Source organism: Aspergillus nomiae, assembly GCF_001204775.2.
Source record: "Aspergillus nomiae NRRL 13137 chromosome Unknown contig00031, whole genome shotgun sequence".
Lineage (NCBI taxonomy): Eukaryota > Fungi > Ascomycota > Eurotiomycetes > Eurotiales > Aspergillaceae > Aspergillus > Aspergillus nomiae.
The window spans coordinates 146,082-156,610 of record NW_015378086.1 but is presented as its reverse complement, the minus strand read 5'-3'; the positions used below and the strand labels follow the sequence as shown (position 1 = coordinate 156,610).

General features: G+C 49.2%; 4 protein-coding genes across 4 annotated transcripts; 1 reads left to right on the top strand and 3 right to left on the bottom strand.

Moving 5' to 3' along the window:
* Positions 1–223: 223 nt before the first annotated feature.
* Positions 224–1,377, bottom strand: ANOM_003170 (zinc-dependent alcohol dehydrogenase family protein; the record flags this gene model as incomplete). The annotated part of the gene is made up of 3 exons (XM_015548427.1): positions 224–398; positions 454–810; positions 860–1,377. The coding sequence occupies 3 exons, from the start codon at positions 1,375–1,377 to the stop codon at positions 224–226; spliced, it is 1,050 nt and encodes a 349-aa protein (XP_015410349.1).
* Positions 1,378–2,047: 670 nt separating this feature from the next.
* On the bottom strand, positions 2,048–2,941 carry ANOM_003169 (mandelate racemase/muconate lactonizing enzyme family protein; the record flags this gene model as incomplete). Its single annotated transcript, XM_015548426.1, has 1 exon — positions 2,048–2,941. The coding sequence occupies one exon, from the start codon at positions 2,939–2,941 to the stop codon at positions 2,048–2,050; it is 894 nt and encodes a 297-aa protein (XP_015410376.1).
* A 3,730-nt stretch (positions 2,942–6,671) lies between these two features.
* ANOM_003168 (putative mannan endo-1,4-beta-mannosidase A precursor) lies at positions 6,672–7,700 on the top strand (the record flags this gene model as incomplete). The annotated part of the gene is made up of 1 exon (XM_015548425.1): positions 6,672–7,700. The coding sequence occupies one exon, from the start codon at positions 6,672–6,674 to the stop codon at positions 7,698–7,700; it is 1,029 nt and encodes a 342-aa protein (XP_015410377.1).
* Positions 7,701–8,362: 662 nt separating this feature from the next.
* On the bottom strand, positions 8,363–9,681 carry ANOM_003167 (M28 family metallopeptidase; the record flags this gene model as incomplete). The annotated part of the gene is made up of 4 exons (XM_015548424.1): positions 8,363–8,599; positions 8,656–8,972; positions 9,044–9,470; positions 9,529–9,681. 4 exons carry the CDS (start codon positions 9,679–9,681, stop codon positions 8,363–8,365), a joined length of 1,134 nt encoding a protein of 377 aa, XP_015410372.1.
* Between the last annotated feature and the right edge of the window lie 848 nt (positions 9,682–10,529).

The window sequence follows — 10,529 nt, the reverse complement described above, 5'->3', positions numbered from 1 at the left end:
CCGATTGAGAAGCCGTGCTCTACTCCCTAGACAATCATTACTACGCATCACCCACAAGATGGTAAGCACTCATAGATTGCCGTCTGTCTTCATTATGGCTTTTTAGATGTTGGTAATAGCATAATCTTCTTTACATGACTGAGCGAGAGCAATTCCGAAGGTTATGGAAGCATTTTCTGATTGTATTAAAACTCTTCACTATCCAAACTAGCTAGCGGGAGTACTATAGACGAAGCACCAGCTTTCCAACCTGTTTACCTTGCCAAATATACTCGATTGCCTCATCGGCCTGTTCAAACGGGTATACTGAGTCGATAATATCATCGAACTGGATTTGTGTGGCAGACAACGCAGCGCAAAGATCGTCTTGATCCTGCTTAGACCCAGCGTTGATTCCCCTATAGTGAATATTAGCCCTGCTCAGGTTGACTATGGTCTGTAATTAAGCCTCACCTTAGGATGACTCTCCGGTCGATGAGAACAGAAAGAAGCTCTGAGAATTCACTGGTATTCTGCTTGCTGAGATATCCCACCTGGCTAACTATTCCGCCACGGCGTGTACATTTCATGCTCTTAACCAGCGTGGAGGATCCGCCAACTTCAACAACGATGTCGACCCCAGCTCCTTCAGTTAACTTCAGAACTTCCTCATGCCACTCGGGGTTCTGGAATAGTTCACAGTCAATAGCGGGGGGCTGGGGAACTGCTCCTTCATTTTCTGCAGCTTTGCGTCGCTCGAGGAGGTCATGATCACCTTCAGACCTGCAGCTCGCGCCAACTTGAGCGCGAACATGGCCACGCCGCCAGTACCTTTTGATTCGTCAGAAGAAAACATGCCTAGTTCTCAGATACGGTGGACAGACCTTGGATCAAGACGGTTTGACCAATTTCCATATCCTTCAGCGCTGCCCACGCGGTCACTCCGGCGCAAGGGATAAGGCTCGCTTGAACCCAGTCGAGGTACGTGGGCAGCTTGCATAGCTTGTGCTCATCGAACACGATGTAATCCGCCAGTACTCCATCCTCATCGGCCGCCAACCAAGACCGAGTAGATTCCCGTCCGGTGATGTTCTCCGTGTCCACGATTGGGGCTGCCCGATCCCCAATCGCCAGCTGTTTCACCCTCTCGCCAATGGCGACTACCTCACCCGCTGCATCATTGCAGGGGATACCATGTGGCACTACCGGCCAAGGGTTGCCACCGTTTGCAATGTTGGCGTCCCTATAGTTGAGAGACACGGCATGGACCTTGATCATGACCCCGGTGGGGGATAGGGGAGGGATTGCTTCAGTGACAAGCTTCACCTTAGGGGTACCGGGAGTATGATCGTCTGTTCGGCGAAAAGCCTGACGGGTTGTTGGTTGTGGTTGAGTCATGTTTGCTTATATGGGATTACCTTGTGGTTGTTGGATATAAGGTTCGTAATCTGTACGTGGTAGAAGCAGGTCGTATCCTCTTTATTTATCAAGGGTGTCTTTGAGTCGGAACCAAACTTCTATGGCGAAAATTACCCTACTAACTGTGCGGGGAAACATGAAGAAGTTGGCACAGTGAGCTTGAGGCTATACTCATGTCCACGGTGGCTCTCATAATTTTTGCCAAATCGGGGCTAGTGATCCCGGTATATTATTAATTGATGTTCATCTTCTTCTTCCGAGCGCATCGGCTGAGATCCCGACACCTGTTACACTTCTACCGATAGCGATTACAAGCAGATTTTCCTTCGCGATAGAGCTCACATTACGTCTCAATCCCAGCCACTGGGTCTGCAGCAGGAGTAACACCTGTTCAACATGTGTCTATCGGTAGATAATCTCGGTACATGAGACTGACAGTTTTGCACAGTAGAGGGGAGGATTTCCTCAGTGCTGAAGCAGGGAAACCAAGCATCAGGAGATATACTATGCACAAGACTGGAAATGCAGGTTTGTCGACTACTCTTACAGCAGCTGAGCGAAAGGTATGGCACAGTTTATGATACTAAATGGTTTCATTGCAACACGACCGCGACTATCTCTTCAAAACAATTAACCAGCTATGTACACTTTAACAATAGCTCGCAACAGCCTCTCCCAGGACGTCTAAGCGCGGCACAATTCCTAGTCCTGGCGTGGTTGGCGCTGTGACGAAGCCATCGTGGACGTCAAACGCTCCATCCGCGGTCTTGATTGTAACCATCTCTCGACATTCCAGGATGCAACGCAAGGATCGCTCCGGAACGGTTTGAGCCATATGCACGATCGCAGCGAATGCGATGTCCGAGCCACACGTCTCCTGAACACTCACACTGTAGCCCGCTGCCAGGCAGATGTCCCGCTGACGGCGGCCTCGGGTCAGACCACCCGCCTTGGAAATCTTCAAGTCAATCCCCTCCGCCGCGTCGTCCGCCAGGATTTTGACAACGGACATCTCATTCGTGGCGAGTTCGTCGTAGAGGATCGGAACATCGGTCTTACGTCGGAGAGACACGCACTCACGCCAGGTGGCACAAGGGGCCTCCAACGCAAAATCGAGACCACGAGGCAACAGCCTCAAAAACCGTAGAGCGGTCTCTACCGACAATCCGCCGTTGGCATCCACAATAAAGAACTCGTCAGGTTGCTGATCGGCAAGAGCCGCTGCGACCCGCTTGGCATCAGTCACAGGCTCTCCTGCGATCTTGACCGATTGCCCCTTGTATCCCTTTGCGCGGTATTTGGCAACTCGTGCGCGCATGTCCTCCGGCTCTCCGACATAGATAGAAGAGATCAGTGGCAGTCGAGCGTCCGTGCGACCACCGAGAAGCTCGCAGACCGGCAGTCCAACCGACTTGCCAAAGATATCCCAACATGCCACATCAATGGCTGTCTTGGCATCTTCATGTCCGAGCAGTGCATCATCCATGGCATCATTGATACGGTCGACTCTTCGCGGGTCGAGACCGATCAGGCTTGGTGCCATTGTAGCGATACCAGCCTGACGCCGCGCGCATGGGAAGCAATATAGTTAGATCCAAATGGCGTGCTTTCTCCCCAGCCCTCAAGGCCAGTATTAGTGGTTATCCGCACAATGGTAGCGTCGAAACTCCGGTATTCTCGCCCGGCAGAGAGGTAATAGACACCGCCTGAATAAGGCAGGTCGACTTGGAAAACATCAATCCGTGCGATCTTTAGGTCTGACATGTTTGCTGAGTTGCGGAACAAGTCGCGGCGATATGGAATGTGAACGATCGTCTTGGCGTAGTTTAGACAGGAGCAGACCAAAATTTCGCACGTTTGAAGCGAGAGCCGTGGGCAAACTTATATCTTATATAGTATAGCTCTCGGGAATGAAGGCGAGGGTACCGAATGGATTGTGGCTACCCTCGGCTTGTAAAAGCCACTGGAGCGTGAAACATTTCCTCTCTCGTACTTGCATGTTAACAGGTAGAATTCAACGGAATGCATATCCGACCAGGCTCGTAATCCCATCTGCTCAGGCGCAAATATGGTGTCGGCAGTATTGCCGTTCCCATGGGCCGCGACTTGGTAGCTATCAGGGCTCCCGCGGTGCATGATAAACTAACCCCTTGGCAGTCTGGGAAACTGTAGCTTAAATCGGAATGCTCACCAGACTGTCTTGAATGAGGGGGAAATAACTGCTTCCCCGCAGCTCGAGATTCTGTGCCTGTGCTCCGTATAGCTTGCTGGTTCAGCCTATTCTAGCAGATGACAGCTACCGTGGGATATCCAGTGCTAAGAACTCACCGGTCTTTATCCAATGAGCATTGCGAAGTACTTATCGGCGGTCTCAATTCCACGTCCCTCAGCGATATAAGAGTATGCAAGAGGGGAGCCGACCCTACCGTAGTTTATATGCAGTGTGCGAATCACCCCTTCCAAGCGGATGAAAAGGACTCCGCGTACTGGCCCAAACTCAGTGGCTCGTTGTCTCTGCTGTTTCTCCAGGAATCAGTATTCTAATCTGTATACAATTCATTAGTTTAAGCCCGTGTCCAACCCTTTATCGTTCATCGTTCATCGCTCCCACCATCCCACCAACTCGATCCTACACGGGAGGTGTCGGCAATTCTTCCCTAACAACTACACTGTCCATTGTAATATATACAAATGTTCATGTGAGATAGTCAAGAGGTCATGATGGAATCAAATTAGGGGGCTTGTTGTCGTTGAGGCAAGATCTTCGGGTACGGAAGAATCAGAGAATTAGATTGCAAGCTCACATAGCAACAACACCTTATGATGTTGGTATCAACCTCTCAGCATATTGGATGTAGCACAAATGAGCACAACGCGTCACCGACTTTCCCTTTTGACGTCGACTCAGTACCAATTCAGAAAACGCACGTAGACCATGGGTCGTAGTCCCCACACTCACTCTCTGTCATTAGTATGATAATGAAGCTAATGATCTGAAAGAGGGGTACCCTTGCCCGATACTGGGGCATATGTAGAGAATTTTATATTGATCATATACACGTTATAGAGTGGATATCGGCGAACCAGGGAAGGAAACGTTCTAGCGGGGTGCATATAACGCTACAATTAATTAAGAACAAGCCATGTTTCAGATGACGAATAGAGCCATGATTGTATACCCATGGGCCTTCTAATGACATTGAAGATCTTAACTTATTAGAACACTCTCAGCAACCAAACACTCCCTATCACGGAGGTGGTTCCGGCAACCTCTTGGACATGTCCGCTTACATGGACAGTATACTAACGAACATACATCGGCCAAGCCTTTTAGTTCGGCGTACATTCTATTCTACAAGACGCGTGTTCATGGGTCACTATCTCTTACATGCTATTGATAATGATAACTCGACCAAGTTTATGAGGTCACTACGACAGAGCTTGCTACAGCCAGGGAATAAACGCAGCCTATACTCGAGGAGCGCTCAAATCTCACAAAAGAATGTCAAAGCATCATCGAACACAAGTCACTGTATAATTATGTTAGATCGTATGTTACAGGGGGTTCACAACTGCCGAGCATCTTGTCTCACTATGAAACGAGGCCAAACCATGGCAGCAACAAGGCAGGGCTTAACCCGACATTAGGAGCGGCTTTTCGAATTGACGAACGACAAGATAGTATCCTCATTTGGTCAGGAGATCGGCCCGTGCCCGATGTGGTCGTTGGCTGTGCATTGAAGTAATTCCGCTGGGATCTTGAATGCCCTGTACAGCTCTCTGTTCTCAAATATAACATCTTTCCTACTTTGAATTTGTTGCGAACTAATCAGCAGCACAAATAGTCGCATTTACAATTTGTCCATGGCCGAGATTGCCGACTATGGCACAGACTTTCTTGAAAGCGTTAAACAACACGCTAGAGTACACCGAGCCAAAGATGAGAGTGGACCCCACACTATGCACACAGTAACTCTGTGATGATGGTTTAAAGGGATTACGAATCACTATCAGGGAATCCAATCCAAGATCCCATACTGCCCTGCAGATCGCCGGCACTTAAAGTGATAAGGTCCAGTGTTTAGAATTTGTATCGTGTACATTTTACTTGGCATAGAATCCCAGCCAATCTCATCAAAGACAGAGATTCTTACGTGCGATAGTGTCAACCAAAAGGGAGATATAAAACGGTGATCTGCAGCCCATGTCTCTGCTGAGAAGCTAATATAATCATATTCCAGGAAGCGTTGAGTTGCTAGCATTGGAATATCTTAGACTGCATGATCTTTGTCAGAATGTCGGTCACAGTACGGCGACAAGTGACTAGAAAGGTCAACCCGTTCTTGATTCAAGGCTTCAAAAACTGTATATACCGTAGGTCAAATCCTTAGATTGAGACGGAATTTCGTTTTCTTTCTTTCTATTGTTTTTATTTTTAATTTTTTTTAAATTTTTTCTAAGGGACTGAATATTCTCGGCGGATCATCGGAGAATTCACCGCGACCAGGGCCCCTCTTTCAAACGAGTCAGTGAAATAGATTTGGGGCAATTTCCTGATTAATCTCTTAATCAAGTTGGGGCTAACACAAATGAACGGTTCCTCAACGGTTGTATGCAATTCAGATCCATATCCGATGCTGCCGTGTCTGTGGAGCCAGACGGGGGTTTCCCCGAACGGTAAGCCTAACACACCTCAACCCTACATACCGGCATAGATCCCATCAACAATAGTGGTATTACCTTTCTCCGTATGCAGCCAAGCCATGGTCACATTAACTTTGATTATCTGGAGTCAACGAAGCTGTCAACGACTTAGCTGAAACACACCAGCAGGAATCTAGCGTTGAGACATCTATACATCTCCTCAGACTCTATGGAAAGGGCTAACAGTGGCGATTGACCTATTGCATGTTCTATAACATACCGATGGCATACAAAAGAGGGAGACTGGATCCGGTGTACCCGCTTGGGTCCTCTGTGGGGGCGAAGGGATAGTGGAATCGCTTACGAAAAACTGGAGAACACAGGCTGTAGTGGTCCTCAGACAGTAAAAGAACATACTGCGAAGATGGCAGTGTCTATTGATCGTCATGAACAAGATGAAAGTTCCACCTCTATCATATGATGAGCCTCTTCATCACTAAACTGACAAGGATCTTCGAGGTCTACGGACGTATAAAGGGCAGGGCAATTCCTAGATGCTGAACATACCTAATCGATTTATTCTACAAGTCATTCGCTCATTTTCTATAGAATAGCTGGTATATTCCAACATGCTTGCCAAATTTTCCTTCCTTTCTCTTCTCCTCACCTCTACTGCCTTGGCCGCCGGCGGCCAGGGTCTGTCCTACGACAATATTGACAAGTCGGCCACCCCTGGCGCTCGAGCGCTTCTGAAATACATTCAGTCTCAGTACGGATCGCATTATATCTCCGGTCAGCAGGATACAGGCAGCTGGGACTGGGTCAAGCAGAACATTGGAGTGTCCCCTGCGATCCTGGGTAGCGACTTCATGTATTACTCGCCATCGGCTGTTGCTCACGGCAGCAAGTCTCACGCCGTCGAGGATGTGATCCAGCACGCAGACCGTAACGGAATCAACGCCCTGGTCTGGCATTGGTACGCTCCGACTTGTCTGCTCGACAATGCCGAACAGCCATGGTACAGCGGATTCTACACCAAGGCCACCTGCTTCAACGTTGCCGATGCCGTCAACGACCGTCGAAACGGGACCAACTATCGCCTCCTGCTGCGTGATATCGATGCCATCGCCGCGCAGATCAAGCGTCTGGATCAAGCCAATGTTCCCATTCTCTTCCGCCCGCTCCACGAGCCCGAGGGAGGATGGTTCTGGTGGGGTGCCCAGGGCCCTGCCCCGTTCAAGGCGCTCTGGGATATGATCTACGACCGCATCACTCGTTTCCACAACCTCCACAACGTGGTCTGGGTGTGCAATACCGCCGAGACTGACTGGTATCCCGGAAACGATAAGTGTGACATCGCCACCGTCGACCACTACGCCGATGCTGGTGACCATGGCGTCCTCGCAGACAAATACAAGAAGCTCCAGGCCGTTACCAACAACGAGAGAGTCTTGGCTCTGGCCGAAGTCGGCCCTATTCCCGATCCCACCATCCAGGCTCGCGACAAGGTCAACTGGGCTTACTGGATGGTGTGGAATGATGAATTCATCAAGGACGGCAAGCAGAATTCCAAGAAATTCTTGCAAAACGTGTACAACAACACTCGGGTTGTTACGCTCGACGGTGGCTCCAAACTTGGCAACTGGAACCAGGCTTAAACTGGCCTGGTGAGGGCATTTCATTCCATATGACGACCATGGACTGAAATGTCTTTCAGTGCCGGTTCTTGTTGCAACAAAACTGATTGTCAAGTTATAACTTGGCTTATCCAATCCTTTGTCTATTGCTTTTATTCCTCCTGTCCCCTGTGACAGTGACAGGATCTAATGTTTTGTCTTCTTCTATTGGACTGGCAGACCCTACAGTCAATTGAATCTTTTACTTTGAGAAACAACCCTGGCATAGCCCGTAGTTCTTTCGTTTTAAGACATCAGTAGTCTCGACGTGATGTAAACACCGGTCGTTCCACGCAGTATGTGTTTTCTAGTGCCTACTTCCAACGTATCGGAGGGCTTGATGGTGCATTTTGAGTTTCACATTTGATACTCACGCTTCTAAAATGTCTCTAGTTTTTATTTATTTTTCACAGCAAGGGGAATGGCAATTTCCACCGTGTGAGAATCCGCTTATGGTAGGGAAGACTACGGATAGCGTATTGATACGTCTCTAACAGCCTCCAGCTAGACTTTTTCTGGGATCAGCCCCTACTTTCCTCAAAAATGCTGCTGACTAGCTGATTCAAAGTGCTATTTGAACACTGCCCACATATTATACACACGAATATGTTGATTTCTCACTCATACACCTGTCATCATAGGACTTACAACGAATCTGCGAAGGCAAGCTCGTATGCAAAACCAAGAGTCAGTCTTCCGTGTTGCAACACATGGTCAAAGTTGACGGTATCAATCGTATCATCGGCCGAATGAATGTGCGGGCTGTCATCGCCAAAGGCCGACTCGAACGCAAATGCGGCGGGATAACCATACTTCGTGGCGGAGGCATGATCAGAGCACCCATATCCACATTGTGAATCGACGGTCGGGATAGTGCAATACTACAGGCAATCTCTATGAGCACAGAGGGTCGATCAAAGGCAAGGACTGAACTTACAGCATCGACAACGACCTTAAGGAACTTGGTCAGGTTCTCATCAACATTATCAGTAATGATGCCAATCGACTCCGGCTTTCCAGCATCAGTGGTGCCTTTGGTATAGCCAGTCATGTCCTGCTGGAGCATGGCTTTCACGTCGCGGCTTTTCTGCGAGTACTGCTCGAAGATGTCCTGACTTCCCAGGAGACCTCCCTCCTCTCCGGCATAGAAATGGAATTCCACGGTGTTCGGAGCCTCGCCGGCTGCGATCTTCTTGTCCGTCAGGAGAACGCGGAAGGCTTCAAGAATCGTAACAACACCAGATCCATCGTCATCTAACCACGCCCCTCTGTTAGCATTGCGATCTTCTATGGTATTCGCTGGACAAGACGTCCGAAGAACTCACCAGCACCCGGTGCACGGCCGTCTGATGGTGAGTTGAGATTGATGGAATCCTGATGCGCTCCAAGTACAATGACCTTGTCACTCTTGCCCGGGATCTTCGCAATCAGACTCGACTGTGGGAAAGAGTGTTTGAAAGGCTCCACAGTGACTCCCTTCGCTCCACTGGCGGAGATGATGTCCTGGATCTTGCCTTGCAACCACTCGGACGATTTTTTGCCATTGTCGCTCTTAAAATAGCGATTGTGGAACTCCGAGAACGGCTGGAGAACCGTTTCGAAGTTCTTTTTGTCGAGCGACTGGATCAGGGTTTGCACGGTCTCGTTGTGCTGCACAGAGTCGGGAAATGTGACCGCGAGCTTTTGCTTCTTGTTCGAAGCGAGTTCCAGGCTACTGGTCCGGCCAGTGATGTCAAAGAAACGCTTGCCCTCCTGTTCAACCATATTAGCGACTGTGGGGCGTTAGCTTACAAAGGGTATTGCAGCGTACCGCTCTCAGAGCCCATTTCTCTGCTTCTGTGACAACTTTCGTCTCCCCAGGGCCAAATTCTAAGACATAAAGATCGTCTGAGCGGACATGGTCTCCAATAGCAAGGGCAGAAGCCGTAGCCGCTAAGGTCGCGATGCAGGGGAGGAAGCGCATCTTGAGGGAACGAAAGTCTATGTCACCAACCCGGTACGAATGGGATCTTCAAGTAGCCGAGGAAGCTTGAAATTGAGGAGAAGACCCACATTATGGAGAGACGGAACTCGAGGTTTTATAGACCAGCGGGCTAGTCACATGGACACATGGACAGGAACGGTGCATTACTTTTGACGCCATAGAATCTTCCGAGCCGAGTATGATGCAAAAGATGAGGAGCTGCTTGGCAACACTTGGCACGTCTCCGACTGTCCTATAATGCAGGGAAACTAGCTGTATCTGCAGAAGTCATTGTAACCTAACATGTCATGGGATCCAAGCGAAAGAATTGGGAGGCGATGGGGATCTGCTGTCTCCAACCCTATCAGACAAGCGAGTTGGGGTGCATCAGGGATTCGCCGCCGGGGGTCCGTAGGGAACCCGCCCTGCCAAGCTTTATAATATCGGCAATTAGGAGAAGATCCCTTCTTGAAGAGAAAATAGTCTCGATATATAACGCGGAATTAATTTGCGTCAATGTAACCTAGGGCCCTGTCGTTTCATGTTTTACTGGCTGGGTAGGATCCCCTTCGCGGTTGCCCGACACCTCGTCTCGCCAGGCTTCTAACATGTTCTGCAACGAAACCGTGAGCCATGCCTTGGTCACCATGTGTGAAATGTAACCCTGTTTCAGATTAAGTGATCGCACGCAAGCAGTACCGTGATGCACAAAACTCTCAAAGATCCGTTGCCTTGCCATTGATGCGAGATCCCAGTTTAGACACAGTGTCCTTGTATATTGCGGAGAGAATCACCTATACGAACGATCTTCCTCTATGGCTGTCTCCCTATGGTTCAAAGTTCCAGTC